At 39.3% G+C, this 21,832-nt stretch overlaps 4 protein-coding genes across 4 annotated transcripts; all 4 read right to left on the minus strand.

The window, feature by feature from the left end:
• Positions 1 to 501: 501 nt before the first annotated feature.
• LOC137633271 (cuticle protein AM1199-like) lies at positions 502 to 1,618 on the minus strand. Its single transcript, XM_068365481.1, has 3 exons — positions 1,596 to 1,618; positions 1,103 to 1,344; positions 502 to 982 (listed from the first exon to the last, which is right to left on the minus strand). Exons 1-3 carry the CDS (start codon positions 1,602 to 1,604, stop codon positions 769 to 771), a joined length of 465 nt encoding a protein of 154 aa, XP_068221582.1. The 5' UTR covers positions 1,605 to 1,618; the 3' UTR covers positions 502 to 768.
• Positions 1,619 to 5,275: 3,657 nt separating this feature from the next.
• Positions 5,276 to 6,380, minus strand: LOC137633275 (cuticle protein AM1199-like). The gene is made up of 3 exons (XM_068365485.1): positions 6,338 to 6,380; positions 5,865 to 6,106; positions 5,276 to 5,745 (listed from the first exon to the last, which is right to left on the minus strand). Exons 1-3 carry the CDS (start codon positions 6,344 to 6,346, stop codon positions 5,532 to 5,534), a joined length of 465 nt encoding a protein of 154 aa, XP_068221586.1. The 5' UTR covers positions 6,347 to 6,380; the 3' UTR covers positions 5,276 to 5,531.
• A 5,621-nt stretch (positions 6,381 to 12,001) lies between these two features.
• Positions 12,002 to 13,061, minus strand: LOC137633277 (cuticle protein AM1199-like). The gene is made up of 3 exons (XM_068365487.1): positions 13,039 to 13,061; positions 12,603 to 12,841; positions 12,002 to 12,481 (listed from the first exon to the last, which is right to left on the minus strand). Exons 1-3 carry the CDS (start codon positions 13,045 to 13,047, stop codon positions 12,268 to 12,270), a joined length of 462 nt encoding a protein of 153 aa, XP_068221588.1. The 5' UTR covers positions 13,048 to 13,061; the 3' UTR covers positions 12,002 to 12,267.
• A 4,761-nt stretch (positions 13,062 to 17,822) lies between these two features.
• Positions 17,823 to 18,936, minus strand: LOC137632908 (cuticle protein AM1199-like). The gene is made up of 3 exons (XM_068365006.1): positions 18,914 to 18,936; positions 18,423 to 18,670; positions 17,823 to 18,302 (listed from the first exon to the last, which is right to left on the minus strand). The coding sequence occupies exons 1-3, from the start codon at positions 18,920 to 18,922 to the stop codon at positions 18,089 to 18,091; spliced, it is 471 nt and encodes a 156-aa protein (XP_068221107.1). The 5' UTR covers positions 18,923 to 18,936; the 3' UTR covers positions 17,823 to 18,088.
• Between the last annotated feature and the right edge of the window lie 2,896 nt (positions 18,937 to 21,832).

Here is a 21,832-nt window from a genome sequence, read left to right on the forward strand (position 1 = left end):
TCCAGCACGCTTTCTTGCCTCTCTCACATCTATCTCCCTATCACCTAGAGCTTTCTCCACTCCAACTATCGACCCAAACCTTGGCCTTCCTCTTGTACTTCTCCCACCAACTCTTGCATTCATCACCTTCTTTAGCAGACAGCAACTACTACCAAAAAATATAAGTAATCATACAAGTTTGAGTACACAGGAGCCAAAATGCTAAGCTATACTAGTCAGGGCCATCCACGATGGGTTGGTATTCTGTGAATGATCCTAGAATAAATGTTGCCAGGCATTTACCTTTTAAAAAAGGACATATTGACGTGAAGGAGTGATATTACGGTCACCAACCCGTAAAAGATAGTAACAAAGTAGGGTAAAAATTACGGTCACCTGAATTTTACTGAAATACGGCTGAAAAGAGCATATTTATATGGAGAATTTCTGATTAAAATTGCGATATTTTTTAACAGTGTATACAGTGACATCCCGTAAAGGTTTGTAAGAAAAAGTGGTTCATAATGTTTATTCTTTATTCGAAAAATGAATAATAATATCAACAGTACATAAATAAAAAGAAACTTCAGAGAAACAGGTCATTTACAAAAAGGGTTCTTCGTTGCTTTCGAAGAAACTAATTTCCTCCAGCCAAGGTGTCCTCACACAAAGAAGTATTTTTGCATAAGAACAAAGACGCCAGCACTCAAGTAATACAAATTTCCTGTAGGATATTCATACTCCGAGGGTCATCCTACCAGCTACGACTCTAAAATTAAGCTGAATAGTTTAGAAGCTATATCCTTGACTGGGCGGGGCAGGAGGAGCGCTGTACTGAGGACGGTTCGCTCCTGCAGCGGCCTGTTGGGCAGCAAATTCGATTTGGGCGATGGCGTGGGCTGGAAGGGGGTGGGGGGTTGGCAGGAGGTCGGACTCGACGCGGTAGCCGTTGGCATCGGCTACGAAGTTGAAGACACCTGGACTGCCATCGGGGAAGGTGAAGCTGCAAGAGGAAATGGGAGTTTTGAAGACGATTGAATTTAAAAACAGTTTTTGAGGAAATATTGCCAAAGTATATTGGTTGCAGGTCAGTTGGTAAAAGGAATTATTAATAGACTTTTACCTCCAGCCTCCCTGAGCAGCTACTGCCCCTTCAGGTCCCTGAGGGGCGCCCTGCTCATGACGACTGATGCCATCTCCGGTTTCGAAGTTGAAGCTGTACACTCCAGAGGCATCAGGTCCCTCGCGATTGTCAACCAGGATAGGAACCACAGGGCCTGAGCCGTATGAAGGAGGAGGAGGAGGGGCACCATACCCCTGGGGGAAGGCATTCACTGCTCCCAAGGACAAGCACACAAGCAGTGTCTGGGGTAATATAGAGAAAATATTGTTTACATAATTAGCTTCGAAATAATCGCAAAAATAGCTTTACTTTCTGCAAATAAATGTTGCAAAACTATATAAATACAGCATTATATATATATATATATATATATATATATATATATATGTGTGTGTGTGTGTGTGTGTGTGTGTGTATGTATATATACAGTATATGTGTGTGCGTGTGTATGCATACACACAGAAAGCTAAAAGTTTCTAGTTGACTTCCTTACCGAAATCATGTTTATGAAGAGGATCGTTCGAATCGAATGCTTAGTCAAGCTCAAAGTGGAGTATATATAGCAAGCCTGTGGCCTGCCTCTCCCTCTCACTCATTCACCCCCCGCCCCCCCCCCAACCCCCGTCCTTCTGACGGGAGTAATAGGCCACGGCCCCTCCCCTAAAATCCAACCTAATTCCTGACAGAGGGAAATGAACTAGTCACCTTCATCTCTCTCTCTCTCTCTCTCTCTCTCTCTCTCTCTCTCTCTCTCTCTCTCTCTCTCTCTCTCAACATCGATGGAGACAGTTTTTTTGTAATAATTTCCTCAGATATTATAAAAATGAAATTTACAGATGAAATGAATTATACTAAACCTTAATGTTTTAAACCTTAACTTTTAAGGGTTGTGACCTTTTCTAACACAAAATCTAAGCGCCACGATAAGTTAATCTAAACAAAATTCATCATATATATATATGTATATATATATTAATATATATATATATATATATATATATATATATATATATATATATATTAATATATATATATATACATATATAGGCTATATATATATATATATATATATATATATATATATATATATAATATATACATATAAATACAATATATATATATATATATACATACATATATATATGTATATATATAATATATATATATATATATATATATATATATATATATATATATATATATATATATATATATAATATATATATACATCGTAATATATCACTGAAATAATTTCTTGCACAAGAGTCACACAGACAACTTTAAACATTCAAATACTCCTGCATATTCTCAAGCCTATAATTAGCTTCCCACGTTTTACCCAAAATTGATAACCAGTATTTCCACAAAAATAGATTCAGAGTAATTTCCCAAAATTAGTCAAATATTTCCAAAAATTTTATTCAAAGTATTTCCCCAAAATTAGAATCAGTTTTTTTTTTTACCTACAATGGACTACCAGTATTTCCCCAAAATCAGACTCATAGGACTTCCTCAAAATTAGGTTCCTAGTATTTTCCCAAATTAGATACACAATATTTCCCCAAATTAGATTCCCATTATTTGCCCAAAATAGATACCCAAAATTTCCTCAGAATAAGATTCCCAATATTTCCCCAAAATTTAACCCCTGTATTTCCCCAAAATTTATTCCCAATATTTCCCCACAATTTATTCCAAGTATTTCTCAAAAATTTATTTCCAGCACTTCCACCAAATTTATTCCCAGTATTTCCCTAAAATTTATTCCCAATATTTCCCCAAAATCTATTCTCCATATTTCCCCAAAATTAGATTCCCTATATTTCCCAAAAATTATTTCCAGCATTTCCCCAAAATTTATTCCCAGTATGTCCCACCAAAATTTAATCCCAGTCTTTCCCCAAAATTTATTCCCAGTATGTCCCCAAAAACTTAATCCCAGTATTTTCCCATGAATTTAATCCCAGTATTTCCCAAAAACAATTAACAGTGGAATCTCAGATGCAAAAGAACCAGAGGAAAAAGGAAAAAAGAAATATCAGATTAACTCCTGACTAGTTTCGTGATACTTCTTCAGAGGACGATATAAGATGTATAGAAACCTTGTTCAGTAAATCAGTAAGGCATATATAGGAAACATTTCTTATTACAAGATGCAATTTATTTTTGTTCTTCCCCACCGTTATCCCTACATTAAGGGGTCGGTTGCCTGATCCGCCCTCTCCAACGCCTTCTATCAAAGGCATCCTCTTCCACCAACATAAAAAAAACAAAAACATTGGGACAACAAACTTCTTTTTAAACTCCTGTCAATATAGGAGCATGCTCTTCGCACTCCCCAATAGAGATTAGTTCACCAATCATTTAGCTGGGCTCCACAAGGCGCTAGAAGAGTTGGAAGACCCAGCCCTACATACCTGAGGACTATGAAGCATGGGGTAGGTGGTGGTGAATGGAGAAGTATTGAATTAAAAGCTCAAGATAAAGACTACTAGCAAAATCTAACCGAGGTCCTTTGCGGCTATAAGCGTAGTAGGAGATGATGATTAATATCTCAAGAGGTGGGAAAACTGGAGTTTATGATAAATAAATTTCTATTCAGCCTTTTGTTCTAAAATATTATCCAGATATATAAAGTCTTACTTCAACAGCTAAATTGGGTTTTGTGACGGGCCGAGAGAAGGTTGTGACTCAAAGGCAGGATGAAAGCAACTGAGTGAGTTTATTATAGAACACTCTCCTTTATTTACAAAATCTCAAAGCTACAAGAATTTTCATTTTCAAAAATCGACCCTGTTACAGAGGAGAAAAGTATACATGTTATTTCAGGTTCTTTTTAGTGCGAGGGGAGAGCAAAGATACAAACACAAAATGAACTATGTACGATCGTGTGACACACGGTTGGTACATGGCTCCCCCCCAAAAAATGACATAATGAACATGTAAAAGAGGGCGCCCTGAATCTGGAGAAGTAGTAGTAAAAAACTACGCCGATTAGCGGCAGTGAGTGGCTGTAGAAGTCGTTGGTTGGGGCACGAGCGAGCGGTGGATGATGGGTGGCTTTGTTGCCGTTCCGGCTTGTCACGGCATTCCTACGGCATTCATAGGCGAGAATGTCCTACGGTATTCATAGGCGTGTCCTACGGCATTCATAGGCATGTGTGTCCTACGGCATTCATAGGCGTGTGTGTCCTATGGCATTCATAGGCGTGTGTGTCCTACGGCATTCACGTCAGCTTCGGTTGAAGTTGAATAGGTGTCCTCTACGTCACGAGTGGAGGCGTTGATGGAGGTTTGATGGTCATGAAGTGGGCTCATATCACGAGGGGAACCGTCTGCGGCAGGTTGCAGGCGAGTAATACTGGTCATTTTCCTGAGGGTGAGCGAAACACTTTGGTGCCCCAACGGTTGTTGATAGAGTTGAAAAAGTGTTACTATACGGGCGGCTGGCAACGGCGAGTACTGCTGCAGAAGGTATGCGTTGATGGCGTCATAGTAACGGTGAGAGGCGGTGGGGGAGGGGGGGTTGGGTGAAGGCGGGAGGAGCGAGTCACTCCGGGATCACCAATGTGACGGGCCGAGAGAAGGTTGTGACTCAAAGGCAGGATGAAAGCAACTGAGTGAGTTTATTATAGAACACTCTCCTATATATATACAAAATCTCAAAGCAACAAGAATTTTCATGTTCAAAAATCGACTCTGTTACAGAGGAGAAAAGTATACATGTTATTTCAGGTTCTTTTTAGTGGGAGGGGAGAGCGAAGATACAAGCACAAAATGAACTATGTACGATCGTGTGACACACGGTTGGTACAGTTTCGTCTTTAATAAAGACCAATTGATTATGACTCAAATCAAGGAATAAAATCCCAATACTCATAAATAGCCTCAGTAAAGTCTTTAATACACGGTAAAAATCCTGGAATAAATGTTGCCAGGCATTTACCTTTAAAAGAAGGACATAGTGACGTAAAGGAGTGATATTACGGTCACCAACCCGTAAAAGATAATAACAAAGTAAGGTAAAAATTACGGTCGCCTGTATTTTACTGAAATACGGCTGAAAAGACCATATTTTTATGGAGAATTTCTGATTAAAATTACGATTTTTTAAGTGTATACAGCGATATCCCGTAAAATTTTGGAAGAAAAAGTGGTCTATGATGTTTATTCTTTATTCGAAAAATGAACAAAAATATCAACAGTGAATATAAATAAGAAGAGATTTGAGAGAAACAGGTCATTTACAAAAAGGGTTCTTTGTTGCTTTCAGTGAAACTAATTTCCTCCAGCCAAGGTGTTCTCACGCAAAAACTATTTTTGCATAAGAACGAAGACGCCATCACTAAAGTAATACAAATTTCCTGTAGGATATTCATACTACGAGGGTCATCCTACCAGCTACGACTCTAAAATTAGGCCGAATAGTTTAGAAGCTATATCCTTGACTGGGCGGTGCAGGAGGAGCGCTGTACTGTGGACGGCTCTCTCCTGCAGCGGCCTGTTGGGCAGCAAATTCAATTTGGGCGATGGCGTGGGCTGGAAGGGGGTGGGGGGTTGGCAGGAGGTCGGACTCGACGCGGTAGCCGTTGGCATCGGCTACGAAGTTGAAGACCCCTGGACTGCCATCGGGGAAGGTGAAGCTGCAAAAGGAATGGGAGTTTTGAAGACCACTGAATTTAAAAACAGTTTTTGAGGAAATATTAGCAAAGTTATTGGTTCCAGGTCAGTTGGTAAAAGGAATTCTTAAATAGACTTTTACCTCCATCCTCCCTGAGAAGCTACTGCCCCTTCGGGTCCCTGAGGGGCGCCCTGCTCATTACGACTGATGCCATTTCCGGTTTCGAAGTTGAAGCTGTAGACTCCAGAGGCGTCAGGTCCCTCGCGATTGTCAACCAGGATAGGAACCACGGGGCCAGAGCCGTATGTAGGAGGAGGAGGAGGGGCGCCATACCCCTGGGGGAAGGCATTCACTGCTCCCAAGGACAAGCACACAAGCAGAGTCTTGGGTGATATAAATGGAAAGTATTGTTTACATAACTAGCTTCGAAATAATCGCAGAAATATCATTATTATCTACTTATAAATGCTTGCAAACTATATAAAAACAGTATTATATATATACATATATATAACATCATATATATATATATATATGTGTGTGTGTGTGTGTGTATGTGCGTGTGTGTGTGTGTGTGTGCATACACACACAAAGTTTCTAGTTGACTTCCTTACCGAAATCATGTTTATGAAGAGGATCGTTCGAATCGAATGCTTAGTCAAGCTCAAAGTGGAGTATATATAGCAAGCCTGTGTCCTGCCTCTCCCTCTCACTCACTCACCCCCCCCCCCTCCTCCTGACGTGGGGAATAGGCCTTAGCCCCCCCCCCCCCCACCCCCCTAAAACCCAACCTAATTCCAGACAGATGTAAATGAACCAGTAACCTTCATTTCTCTCTCTCTCTCTCTCTCTCTCTCTCTCTCTCTCTCTCTCTCTCTCTCTCTCTCTCTCTCTCTCTCTCTCCATCGATTGAGACAATTTTTGTAATAATTTTCTCAGATACTATAAAAATAAAATCTACAGATGAAATAAATTATATTAAACCTTAATGTTTTAAACCTTAATTTTTAAGTGTTGCGACCTTTTCTAAACCTAAATTTAAGCTCCAAAATAAGTTAATCCAAACCAAATTCCACATTTGTCTTTCAACTTCCCTCTAGAACCAGAAGCTTCAAACAAAGTTTTCTTCAGTAGTTTGAAATGCAAAAGACAAGTGCCAATCCAGTCTATATCAGCTTCAAATATGTTACAGGCTTTGTGTATCCAGAAGCAACTGTGCTAAATTATTGCTAAATTATCTAAAGTGGCCAGGAAAAGGCTACCTAATGTCAGCAGGGTTTGCAAAATTAATAATAAACATTTTTTAATGACCGAATTCACCCATAATGAACTCAGGGTATTTTCGAAGATATATTTGTCAATACCTCTAAGATATTGAATTTTTTACTGGACTTTTTAAACTTAAACCAATCCTTCCAGCAAGAGTTATATTTTTCCCATGCTTGAAATCCTTTTTACTTTTCAATGTGTCATTATTAGTAATTCTATATATATATATATATATATATATATATATATATATATATATATATATATATAACGGATTCTGAGCGAAGCGAAAATTCTTTTTTTGGGTGAGATAGCCATGTCGTCCTGATGGAAGGTTCCTTCAGCAGCTTTCTTAGGGTATATTTGACTACAGTAGATATTCCCAGAGAATTAAACTAAAGGTTTCACAGAATTCTAACTTCTGGCGCGAGTACCCATAAGGTTTCCCTTTAGGATATCGTATAATAACAGGGGACGTATGCTTGACACGCCACATAGCTATCTGCACCCCACATAGCGTTTACACTTCGAGGGGGAAGTGTGGCAAGATATGGGAGGAGCCGTTACTAAGTTCTTCTCCTTCGTTACTGTTACAGTACTCGGTGACGTCATAACTGCCGCCATGTTTGGCCGCCATCTTGATTGACGTCACCGTTGCGCGCCTTCCTCATTCCTTCCGGCGTCTAGGCCAGCCTCCATGATACAATAAAGATTGAGAGGGGCCTATCAAGGCCTGAATAGAGAATAAGGGTGGGTCCATCAGGACGACAAGGCTATCTCACCCAAAAATAGATTTTTCGCTTCGCTAAAAATCCGTTCTTTGGGCTCACGCCATGTCGTCCTGATCGAAGTGTACCAGAGAATTAATGTATCGTGGATTTTTTCCCTTTTTGTAGTGCCTTCGACTTCTAGACAATATTCCTTTGATCTGACGACCACAGAGACCTGTGACATTTCCGTTACATGTCACTTCAGAGAAACATGTACTATGTTCCCGCTTCCTCCCCCCCCCCCCCCCCCGCAGGGAATAGTCCTATTAGACGTAAGGAAAATCTTGAAGTTACTTGATAAAGGAACTCACCTAGCATCAGAGATACCTGCCGGTCCCAGGCCCAGATTGAGGAAGGTAAGTACAACGTGTTGGAACAAATTACCTTAGTCTAGATGAGTTTGTATCAATGAGGAACAATAGTATAATCATTGTTCAGAGTATCTTTCATATCATGAGGGAAGCAAAACTCTCAAACAGTATTTTATTTCCAAAATGAAGGCGAAATAAGACGCACGAGTAACGCAAAATCTATTTTTATTTTGTCAAAATAAGAATTAGCATACAACACGTAATAAATATAAATTGTAATGGAATGCAATCAGTAACATAAGTTTAAGACATTAGTAGAAAAAAGGGTGTGGAATCTGAAAAAGAAAACTTGCCATTACACACATTTGTTACGTAGGAACTATAAAGTCTTTCAAGAATGTCTTATATACACTTCAAGTTAAGAACATGTGGCACACGTGTTTTAGTCGATGTGACTTCACCTTTGTATAAGAACAGTCCGTAGTGTCACGAGGTGCAACTAATTTCACTATGTTGCGCACTAGGGTCAACACAGACACCCTTAGAGTTAGAGTCCCGAATAACTCGCTGTTCTACGCAGCACTAAGCAGCAGGTTTTAGCACACTACCTGCAGATACCACAAATCTCTTCAGTTCATGCACCTGCTTCGCGTAGTGTTTGAAAAACACTCTTGAAGACTTCCAGCCTGTGAAAGAGCGAAGACTTTCGAACTCCATTGACTGGAAGAAGTTCAGAGAAAAGGCGACTTTTCTGGGATCATGACCTGCGTGTGTACTGTCAGGATCCGCTCTGCGAATAAAGTAGGTGATCTTCGCCCTTAGTTGTTTGAGTGACAAGTCGGAGCCCGATGTTTCCCCTTTAAAGAGCTGTCCTCCGCCAAAGTCTGAAGTTCTTCGAAGGTAGACCTTTAGACTCTCCACTGGACACAGAGACATCTTCCTTCAGAGGGCTGATTCTCCAGGGGCCCCACCTTCTAGTGGGTAGCTCGTTCTTGGCGAGAAACGTTAGGTCAGGAGAGAAGTTAAGCTCGCATGTTTCTGCGAACTGGATCTGGCCCTCTTCTCTTGGTAATGCCACAAATTCACTGACTCGGGCTCCCGAGGTGAGAGCAAATAGGAAAATCACATATTGAGTCAAATTTTTCAGAGGGCAAGTTTCATTGTCCAAACTTGAGGCAAAGTGGAGCACCTTGTCAAGAGAACAGGAAATGGGTCTCGGTGGGGGTGCGGGTCTGAGTCTAGCACATGCCTTTGGCAGCTTGTTAAAGATGTCATTGGTCAGGTCTATCTGGAAGGCATAGAGAAATGGTCTTGTCAAGGCTGATTTGCAGGTGGAAATCGTGTTGGCTGCCAAGCCTTGTCCATGAAGGTGAATGAAGAAGGACAAACAAAAATCCATTGAAATTTCCGTAGGATTTTTAGCCTTGACAAAGGACACCCACTTCTTCCAGGATCACTCATATTGCCTTCTGGTAGATTTTGTTTTGTATTCCTCTCAGAAGTCTAAGCATTTCTTCGAGATCCCAAACCTCTTCTTGATGGCAAGGGAGAGAAAATCATGAGATGAAGGTCTCGGGTTTTCTTTGATGAAGCGAAGACAGTCAACTTCTGAACTTGCTGGATTAGAACTGGGTCCGGCAGGGGAATTAGCTTGGGTTGTAACTCCAGGATTAATGGGAACCAGTTGCTCCGGCGCCACTAGGGCCGCTGTTCCTTGGAAGGATCTCAGCTTGGTGAGGACTTTCAGTAGAAGGTTGGGTGGAGGGAACAGGTAAATCTTGGTCCATCCGTTCCAATCCACGGACATGGCGTCCACCGTTTCCGCTCGGGGGTCCTCGTATGGGGCCACGTAGCGAGGAAGTTGTTTGTTGTCGCTCGTTGCGAAAAGGTCGACCTGCAGTTCCGGGACTTATCGGGAGATGAAGGAGAATGAGTCTGCGTCTAGGGACCATTCTGACTCTATCCGAGTTGTCCTGGATAGAGCATCCACCGTACCCAAAACTTTTATCACAGTATTTCCCAAAATTTATTCCCAATATGCCCCTAAAAATTTAATCCACGAATTTCCCCAAAATTTAGTGCTAGTATTTCAACAAAATTTAATCCCAGTAATTCCCCCAAAAATCAACAGCAGAATCTAGATCCCTTACAGCTCAACTCTTTCTAACGAGTTACACTGAATATGATTCAACTTAATAACTCACATTTTATGAAACATTTTCTGCAATCAAATGTTTTTCAACCCTATAAACACAGAAGTGGAACAACTTTTAACAGAATTATAATGGTTTTGGACCTTAAGTAAATATGCCACCACTACCAAAAATATAATTAAAAATACAGGTTTACACGAGCCAAAATGCTGTGCTTGTATCCACGAACTAGAAGGTTTTCCAGAAAGCGTCTTGAGAAAGAAGGAAGTCTGTGTCTTTGGAAATATTATACACACTAATTTCTGGAGATTAGCATTAAATCCGTAAAAGAGAGAAGGCATTGCCATGTTTATATATATATATATATATATATATATATATATATATATATATATATATATATAGCATAACATTTATACTGTATAATATATATGTGTATATATATATATATATATATATATATATATATATATAGCATAACATTTATACTGTATAATATATATGTGTATGTATATATATATATATATATATATATATATATATATATATATATATATATATATATGTATATATATACATATATATATATATATATATATGTATATATATACATATATATATATGTATATATATGTGTGTGAATGTATATATATGTTTATATATATACATATATATATATATATATATATATATATATATATATATATATATATATAAACATGAAAATGTATATGGAATACTCACAGGGAGACGTGATGCTCAGATGCAGAAGAACCCACAGGGGAAGTGAAAATAGGAAATATAAGATTAACTCCTGACTAGTTTCGTGATACTTCTTCAGAGGACAATATAAAATGTAAAGAAACCTTGTTCAGTCCTCTCAAGAAGTGTCAAGACTTTGGAGTCGAGGCATTTATAAGAAACATTTAATATTATTTGATGCAAATTCTTTTTTATTAGTCCCAACGTTATCCTTACATTAAGGGGTCGGTTGCCTGATGCGTCCTCTCCAACGCCTTCTATCAAAAGCATCCTCTTCCACCAACATTAATAACATTGGGACAACAAACTTCATTCTCAACTCCTATTAATATAGGAGCATGCTCTTCGCACTCCCCAAGAGATTAGTTCACCAATCGTTCACTTGGGATCCACAAGGCACAAGAAGTGTTAGAAGATGCAGGCCTAAAGGGCTGGGGACTACGAAGCGTAGAGTGGGAGGTGATGAATGGAGAAGTATTGAATTAAAGGCTCAAGAGAGAGACGACCCGCGAAATCTAACCGAGGCCCTTTGCGTCAATAGGCGTATATGATGATTAATATCTCAAGAAGTGGGAAAACTGGAGTTTATGATGAATAAATTTCTATTCAGCCTTTTGATCTAAAATATTGTCCACAGATCTAAAGTCTTACTTCAACAGCTAAGTTGGGATTCGTCTTTAATAAAGACAAATTGATTATGACTCAAATCAAGGAATAAAATCACAATACTCATAAATGGCTTCAGTGAAGTCTTCAATACACGTTAAAAATCCTGGAATAAATGTTGCCAGGCATTTCATTTCAAAAAGGACATATTGATGTAAAGGAATGATATTACGGTCACCAACCCGTAAAGGATAATAATAAAGTAGGAAAAAAATTACGGTCGCCTGTATTTTACTGAAATACGGCTGAAAAGAGCATATTTTTATGGAGATTTTCTGATTAAAATTGCGATAATTTTAAATGTAAACAGTGACGTTCCGTAAAGGTTTGGAAGAAAAAGTGGTCTATAATATTTATTCTTTATTCGAAAAATTAATAATAATATCAACAGTACATAAATAAAAAGAAACTTCAGAGAAACAGGTCATTTACAAAAAGGGTTCTTCGTTGCTTTCGGAGAAACTAATTTCCTCCAGCCAAGGTGTCCTCACACAAAGAATATTTTTGCATAAGAACGAAGACGCCAGCACTAAGGTAATACAAATTTCCTGTAGGATATTCATACTACGAGGGTCATCCTACCAGCTACGACTTTAAAATTAAGCTGAATAGTTTAGAAACTATATCCTTGACTGGGCGGTGCAGGAGGAGCGCTGTACTGTGGACGGTTCGCTCCTGCAGCGGCCTGTTGGGCAGCAAATTCGATTTGGGCGATGGCGTGGGCTGGAAGGGGGTGGGGGGTTGGCAGGAGGTCGGACTCGACGCGGTAGCCGTTGGCATCGGCTACGAAGTTGAAGACACCTGGACTACCATCGGGGAAGGTGAAGCTGCAAGAGGAAATGGGAGTTTTGAAGACGATTGAACTTAAAAACAGTTTTTGAGGAAATATTGGCAAAGTATATTTGCTGCAGGTCAGTTAGTAAAAGGAATTATTAAATAGACTTTTACCTCCATCCTCCCTGAGCAGCTACTGCCCCTTCAGGTCCCTGAGGGGCGCCCTGCTCATTACGACTGATGCCATCTCCGGTTTCGAAGTTGAAGCTGTAGACTCCAGAGGCGTCCGGGCCCTCGCGATTGTCAACCAGGATAGGAACCACAGGGCCTGAGCCATATGTAGGAGGGGGAGGGGCACCATACCCCTGGGGGAGGGCATTCACTGCTCCCAAGGACAAGCACACAAGCAGAGTCTTGGGTAATATAGAGGGAAAATATTGTTTACATAATTAGCTTCGAAATAATGGCAAAAATATCATTACTTTCTACTTATATATATATATATATATATATATATATATATATATATATATATATATGTGTGTGTGTGTGTGTGCGAGTGTGTATGCATACACACAGAAAGCTAAAAGTTTCTAGTTGACTTCCTTACCGAAATCATGTTTATGAAGAGGATCGTTCGAATCGAATGCTTAGTCAAGCTCAAAGTGGAGTATATATAGCAAGCCTGTGTCCTGCCTCTCCCTCTCACTCACTGTCCACCCCCTCCCCTCCCCCCCCCACCCCCCGTCCTCCTGACGTGGGGAAATAGGCCTTAGCCCCTCCCCTAAAACCCAACCTAATTCCTGACAGATGGAAATGAACCAGTAACTTTCATCTCTCTCTCTCTCTCTCTCTCTCTCTCTCTCTCTCTCTCTCTCTCTCTCTCTCTCTCTCTCTCCATCGATTGAGACTATTTTTTTAATAATTTCCTCAGATACTATAAAAATAAAATCTACTGATGAAATAAATTATACTAAACCATAATGTTTTAAACCTTAATTTTTGAGGGTTGTGACCTTTTCTAACCCTAAAATTTAAAGGTTAAAAGTGTCTGGTTTCAGTTCCAGTTTCATCAGAATAGATGCTCACCAGAACGTCAGCCGGGAAAGCCCAATACCCTCACTGTGGTGCCCAACCACAGCAGTGGCCTCCCCAGTAAACAGCTTAAACTCACAGTCCCGGGCGGGGATCAATCTGCTGCCATGCAAATGCTAGGCGAACACGTTAACACTGTACTAGCCAGGAGGTTATGATAGGTTAATCCAAAAAAAAATCCTCATTTGTCTTTCAACTTCCCTCTAGAACCAGAAGTTCAAACTAAACTCGAATTTTTTTTAATGTGGCGCATTTGCACTGACTTGCAGCAGTGCCCCTTTAGCTCGGAAAAGTTTCCTGCTATTTGATTGGTTAGAATTAGCTCGCCCAACCAATCAGCGATCAGGAAACTTTTCCGAGCTAAAAGGGCACCCATGCGAGCCGGTGTAAATCTGCCTCGCTAAAAAGAATTGACTCTTGGTTTCCTTCAGTAGTTTGAAATGCAAAAGACAAGTGCCAATCTAGTCTATATCAGCTTCAAATATGTGACAGGTTTTGTGTGTCCAGAAGCAACTGTGTTAAATTATTGCTAAATTATCTCAAGTGGCCAGGAAAAGGTTACCTAATGTCAGCAGGGTTTGCAATATTAAAAATCTTAAAAAAAAAATTCAAAAACAGATTTTCCTCATTATGAACTCTGGGTATTTTCAAAGATATATTTGCCAATACCTTTAAGATGCTGAATTTTTTACTTGACTTTTTAAACTTAAACCAATCCTTCCAGCAAGAGTTATTTATTCGCATGCTTGAAATCTTTTTTACTTTCCAGTGTGTCATTATCAGTAATTCTTCTTTAGAGACGATATATATATATATATATATATATATATATATATGTGTGTGTGTGTGTGTATATGTATATATGTATATATATACATGTATATATGTATATATATACATATATATATATATATATATATATATATATATATATATATATGTATATATATACATATACATATGTATATATATAATATATCCATCCATATATATCTATATATGCACACACACACATATATATATATATATATATATATATATAAATATATATATATATATATATATATATATATATATATATATATATATATATATATATATATATATAATATATATAAATATATATATATATATATATATATATATATATATATATATATATATATATATATATATATATATATATATATATATATATATATATACAGATTTTGAGCGAAGCAAAAATTCTTTTTTTGGGTGAGATAGCCATGTCGTCCTGATGGAAGGTTCCTTCAGTAGCTTCCTAAGTGTATATATGACTACAGTAGATATTCCCAGAGAATTAAACTAGAGGTTTCACAAAATTCTAACTTTTGGCGCGAGTACCCATAAGGTTTCCCTTTAGGATATCGTATAATAACAGGGGACGTATGCTTGACACGCCACATAGCTATCTACACCCCACATAGCGTTTACGCTTCGAGGGGGGAGTGTGGCAAGATATGGGAGGAGCCATTACTAAGTTCTCCTCCTTCGTTACTGTTACAGTACTTGGTGACGTCATAACCGCCGCCATGTTTGGCCGCCATCTTGGTTGACGTCACCGTTGCGCGCCTTCCTCATTCCTTCCGGCGTCTAGGCCAGCCTCCATGATATAATAAAGATTGGGAGGGGCCTATCAAGGCCTGAATAGAGAACAAGGGCGGGTTCATCAGGACGACATAGCTATCTCACCCAAAAATAGATTTTTCGCTTCGCTCAAAATCCGTTTTTTGGGCTCAGGCCATGTCATCCTGATCGAAGTGTACCAGAGAATTAATGTATCGTGGATTTTTTTCCCTTTTTGTAGTACCTTCGACTTCTAGACAATATTCCTTTGGTCTGATGACCAAAGAGACCTGTGACCTTTCCGTTACGTCACTTCAGAGAAACATGTACTATATTCCCCCCCCCTCCCCCCCCCCGGACAGGGAAGAGTCCTATTGGACGTAAGGAAAATCGTGAAGTTACTTGATAAAGGAACTCACCGAGCATCAGAGATACCTGCCGGTCCCAGGGCCAGATAGAAGAAGGTAAGTACAACGTGTTGGAACAAATTATCTTAGTCTAGATGAGTTTGTATCAATGAGGAACAATAGTATAATCATTGTTCAGAGTATCTTTCATATCATGAGGGAAGGAAAACTCTCAAACAGTATTTTATTTCCAAAATGAAGGCGAAATAAGACGCACGAGTAAAGCAAATTCTATTTTTATTCAGTAATAATAAGAATTAGCATACAACAGGTAATAAATATAAATTGTAATGGAATGCAATCAATAACATAGGCTTAAGACATTAGTAGGAAAAGGGGTGTGGAGTCTGAAAAGGAAAACTTGCCATTACACACATTAGTTACGTGGGAACTATAAAGTCTTTCAAGAATGTCTTATATACACTTCAAGTTAAGAACATGTGGCACACGTGTTTCAGTCTATGTTTACTTCACCTTTGTATAAGAACAGTCCGTAGTGTCACGAGGTGGCACTAATTTCACCATGTTGCGCACTAGGGTCAACACAGACACCCTTAGAGTTATAGTCCCGAATAGCTCACTGTTCTATGCAGAACTAAGCTGCAGGTTTTAGCACACTACCTGCAGATACCACAAATCTCTTCAGTTCATGCACCTGCTTAGCGTAGTGTTTGAAAAACACTCTTGAAGACTTCCAGCCTGTGAAAGAGCGAAGACTTTCGAAGTCCATTGACTGGAAGAAGTTCAGAGAAAAGGCGACTTTTCTGGGATCATGACCTGCGGGTGTACTGTCAGGATCCGCTCTGCGAATAAAGTAGGTGATTTTCGCCCTTAGTTGTTTGAATGACAAGTCAGACCCCGATGTTTCCCCTTTAAAGAGCTGTCCTCCGCCAAAGTTTGAAGTTCTTCGAAGATAGACCTTTAGACTCTCCACTGGACACAGAGACATCTTCCTTCAGAGGGCTGATTCTCCAGGGGCCCCACCTTTTAGTGGGTAGATCGTTCTTGCCGAGAAACGTTGGTTCAGGAAAGAGGGTAAGCTCGCCTGTTTCTGCGAACTGGATCTGGCCCTCTTCTCTTGATAATGCCACAATTTCACTAACTCGGGCTCCCGAGGCGAGAGCAAATAGGAAAATCACTTATTGAGTCAAATCTTTCAGAGGGCAAGTTTCATTGTCCAAAACTGAGGCAAAGTGGAGTACCTTGTCAAGAGACCAGGATATGGGTCTCGGTGGGAGTGTGGGTCTGAGTCTAGCACATGCCTTTGGCAGCTTGTTAAAGATGTCATTGGTCAGGTCTATCTGGAAGGCATAGAGAAATGGTCTTGTCAAGGCCGATTTGCAGGTGGAAATCGTGTTGGCTGCCAAGCCTTGTCCATGAAAGTGAATGAAGAAGGACAAACAAAAATTTCCGTAGGATTTTTAGCCTTGACGAAGAACACCCACTTCTTCCAGGATGACTCAATTGCCTTCTGGTAGATTTTGTTTTGTATTCCTCTAAGAAGTCTAAGCATTTCTTCGAGATCCCAAACCTCTTCTTGACGGCTAGGGAGAGAAAATCATGGGATGAAGGTCTCGGGTTTTCTTTGATTGGGACAACAAACTTCATTTTCAACTCCTGTTAATATAGGAACAAGCTCTTCTCACTCACCAAGAGAGATTAGTTCACCAATCGTTCACCTGGGCTCCAAGAGGCACTAGAAGAGTTGGAAGACCCATGCCTACATGGCTGGGGACGACGAAGCGTGGAGTGGGAGGTGATGAATGGAGAAGTATTGAATTAAAAGCTCAAGATAGAGACGAATGGTGAAATATAACCGAGGCCCTTTGCGTTAATAGGCGTAGCAGGAGATGATTAATATCTGAAGAGGTGGGAAAACTGGAGTTTAAGATGAATAAATTTCTATTCAACCTTTTGTTCTAAAATATTGTCCACAGATATAAAGTCTTACTTCAAATGCTAAGTTGGGCTTCATCTTTAATAAAGACAAATTGATTATGACTCAAATCAAGGAATAAAATCACAATACTCATAAATGACCTCAATGAAGTCTTCACGGTAAAAATCCTGGAATAAATGTTGCCAGGCATTTACCTTTTAGAAAAGGATATATTGACGTGAAGGAGTGATATTACGGTCACCAACCCATAAAGGATAACAAAGTAGGGTAAAAACTACGGTCGCCTCTATTTTACTGAAATACGGCTGAAAAGAGCATATTTTTATGGAGAATTTCTGATTAAAATTACAATATTTTTTAAACAGTGACATCCCGTAAAGGTTTGGAAGAAAAATTGGTCTATAATGTTTATTCTTTATTCGAAAAATTAATAATAATATCAACAGTACATAAATAAAAAGAAACTTCAGAGAAACAGGTCATTTATAGAAAGGGTTCTTCGTTGCTTTCGGAGAAACTAATTTCCTCCAGCCAAGGTGTCCACACACAAAGGATATTTTTGCACAAGAACAAAGGCGCCAACACTAAAGTAATACAAATTTCCTGTAGGATATTCATACTACGAGAGTCAGCCTACCAGCTACGACTCTAAAATTAAGCTGAATAGTTTAGAAGCTATATCCTTGACTGGGCGGTGCAGGGGGAGCGCTGTACTGAGGACGGCTTCCTTCTGCAGCGGCCTGTTGGGCAGCAAATTCGATTTGGGCAATGGCGTGGGCTGGAAGGGGGTGGGGGGTTGGCAGGAGGTCGGACTCGACGCGGTAGCCGTTGGCATCGGCTACGAAGTTGAAGACACCTGGACTGCCATCGGGGAAGGTGAAGCTGCAAAAGGAATGGGAGTTTTGAAGACCACTGAATCTAAAAACAGTTTTTGAGGAAATATTGGCAAAGTATATTTGCTGCAGGTCAGTTGGTGAAAGGAATTATTAAATAGACTTTTACCTCCATCCTCCCTGAGAAGCTACTGCCCCTTCAGGTCCCTGTGGGGCGCCCTGCTCATTACGAATGATGCCATCTCCGGTTTCGAAGTTGAAGCTGTAGACTCCAGAGGCGTCAGGTCCCTCGCGATTGTCAACCAGGATAGGAACCACAGGGCCTGAGGGGGCACCGTATGGAGGGGGAGGGGGAGGGGCGCCATACCCTTGGGGGAAGGCATTCACTGCTCCCAAGGACAAGCACACAAGCAGAGTCTTGGGTAATATAGAGGGAAAATATTGTTTATATAATTAGCTTCGAAATAATGGCAAAAATATCATTACTTTCTAATTATAAATGTTACAAAGTTATATAAATACAGCATCATATATACATATATATATATATATATATATATATATATATGTGTGTGTGTGTGTATGTATATATACAGTATATGTGTGTGCGTGTGTATGCATACACACAGAAAGTTAAAAGTTTCTAGTTGACTTCCTTACCGAAATCATGTTTATGAAGAGAATCGTTCGAATCGAATGCTTAGTCAAGCTCAAAGTGGAGTATATATAGCAAGCCCGTGTCCTGCCTCTCCCTCTCACTCACTCCCACCTAGCCCCCCCCCCCCCCCCAGGTCCTCCTGACGTGGGGAATAGGCCTTAGCCCCCTCCCCTAAAACCCAACCTAATTCCTGACAATTGGAAATGAACCAGTAACCTCTCTCTCTCTCTCTCTCTGTCTCTCTCTCTCTCTCTCTCTCTCTCTCTCTCTCTCTCTCTCTCTCTCTCTCTCTCTCTCTCTCCATCGATTGAGACAATGTTTTTGTAATAATTTCCTCTGATAATATAGAAATATAACATTGCTATTAAATCTTAATTTCTACAGGTTTGTGACCTTCTCTGGCCCTTCAATCTAACCCCCAAAATAAGTTAATCCAAACAAAATCCATCATTTGTTTTTCAACTCCAGTTTCACTCTAGAACCATCTATTATCATTATTATTATTATTATTATTATTACTAGCCAAGCTATAACCCTGGTTAGAAAAACAAGATGCTATAAGCCCAAGGGATACAACAGGGAATAATAGCCTAGTGAGGAAAGGAAATAAATAAGCTACAAGAGAAGTAATTAATAATCAAAATAAAATATCTTAAGAATAGTAGCAACATTAAATTAGATCTTTTATATATACACTATAAAAACTTCAAAACAAACAACGAGTTTACCCTCAAGCCGATGATATAGTTTAGCTTCATACTAATTTCTCCTCAGTAGTTTGAAATGCCAAACCCAAGAGCCAATCTAGTCTATATCAGCTTCAAAATGTGTTAAATTATTTAAAAGTCGCAGGGTGTTCAAAATTCAAAATTCTAATTTTTTCCACCAAGGATCTCTGGGTATTTTCAAAATCATCGGGAGAGAGGGAATTCTCCGTGTTGGGTCCGGCGTCTGATGTTGCCATTCTCTTCAGAGATTCCTATCCAGTGCCATTATCTGTGCCAGCTGCTGAAATGTCTCGCCTCTATTTGCTTTCTTGAAGGTTTTCACCCATGAACCTCTTGGTCGTCCTCTCAGTCTGTTTCCAACCACTCGTCCATACAGCACTATCCATTACCATCTGTCCTCTTCCATTCTCTGTACATGCCCAAACCATCTCCTCTGAATATCCTACACTCATTTATCTCATTTTTACAAGACGTATAAACCGATCCAGACACACAAGGCAACGCAATGCGAATAAAACTTTCGGCTCACTCGGTCGAATAAAGGAGAGCTCGGGTAAAAGAATTCCTGCAAAACAGAAAACAGATAGTGGTTGCAAATAACGAGAAATCAGATGAAGCTCAGGTAATATCTGGCGTGCCACAAGGTATGGTATTAGCTGCAATGCTGTTTGTTATTATGATCTCAGACATAGACTGTGATGTTAAAAACTCTGTAGTGAGAAGTTTCGCCGATGACACAAGAATAAGTAGAGAAATTACTTGTGATGAAGATAGGAACTCACTAAAAAGAGATCCAAACAAAATATATGAATGGGTGGAGATAAATAGGATGGTATTTAACTCCGATAAATTTGAATCAATAAATTATGGAAACAGAGAAGGAACGGTATATGCATACAAGGGACCTAATAACGAGACAATCACAAACAAGGAAGCAATTAAAGACCTTGGTGTAATGTTAAATAGGAATATGGTATGCAACGACCAAATAGCAACACTGTTGGCTAAATGTAAAGCAAAAATGGGAATGTTATTCAGACACTTTAAAACAAGAAAAGCTGAACACATGATTATGCTTTACAAAACTTATGTACGTAGTACACTCGAGTACTGCAATGTGATATGGTACCCACACTACCAAAAGGATATTGCACAAATAGAGAGTGTACAAAGGTCCTATACTGCTAGAATAGAAGAAGTTAAGGACCTTGCCTACTGGGAAAGACTACAATTTTTAAAACTATACAGTCTAGAAAGGAGAAGAGAACGCTACATAATAATACAAGCATGGAAGCAAATAGAAGGATTTGCTGAAAACATCATGGAGCTCAAAATATCAGAAAGAGCAAGCCGAGGTAGATTAATAGTGCCAAAAAATATACCAGGAAATCTAAGGAAGGCGCACAGGACATTAATCCACTACGCACCAGCATCGATAATGCAGCGACTATTTAATGGGCTGCCAGCTCATCTAAGAAACATATAAGGAGTGAGCGTACATGTGTTTAAGAATAAGCTCGATAAATACCTAAGATGCATCCCAGACCATCCAAGTCTGGAAGATGCAAAATACACAGGAAGATGCATTAGCAACTCTCTGGTGGATATACGAGGTGCCTCACACTGAGGGACCTGGGGGAACCCAAACATAGAATAAGGCAATAAGGCAATCAATGAATCAATAAACAAGATATGCACTAACAAATATACTTAGGAAATAGTTATCTTATATCTTATATCAATTTTCTTATGATAACTAATTCAGCAAATCATTACACGTTGGTTCATATAAATAATCAATATCCTTAGATTAAATAATTACAAGGTTGAGTCTTTTGCCTTACCTAAATATTTCATAATTGCTTGGTTTGATATAAAACAAAATTCAGCACTTGTGTCAAAAGGCATCAGTCACAATACAAAATTGAATGCTAGTGAATAATGATCCATTGTTCTCTAGGCTTGGGTAGTGACATAGACTCCGTGTATCATGGTCTTCCACTGATTTGGGGTAGACTTCTCTTGCTTAAGGGGACACTCAGCTATTCTATCTTATTTCTCTTCCTCTTGTTTTTTGAAGTTTTTATAGTTTATATATGGAAGATATAATTTGGAGCTACTGTTCTTAAAATATTTTATTTTGATTGTGCATTACTACTCTTTATTTATTTGATTGCTTCCTTTCCTCAGAAG

Source organism: Palaemon carinicauda, chromosome 42, assembly GCF_036898095.1.
Source record: "Palaemon carinicauda isolate YSFRI2023 chromosome 42, ASM3689809v2, whole genome shotgun sequence".
Classification (NCBI taxonomy): Eukaryota; Metazoa; Arthropoda; class Malacostraca; order Decapoda; family Palaemonidae; genus Palaemon; species Palaemon carinicauda.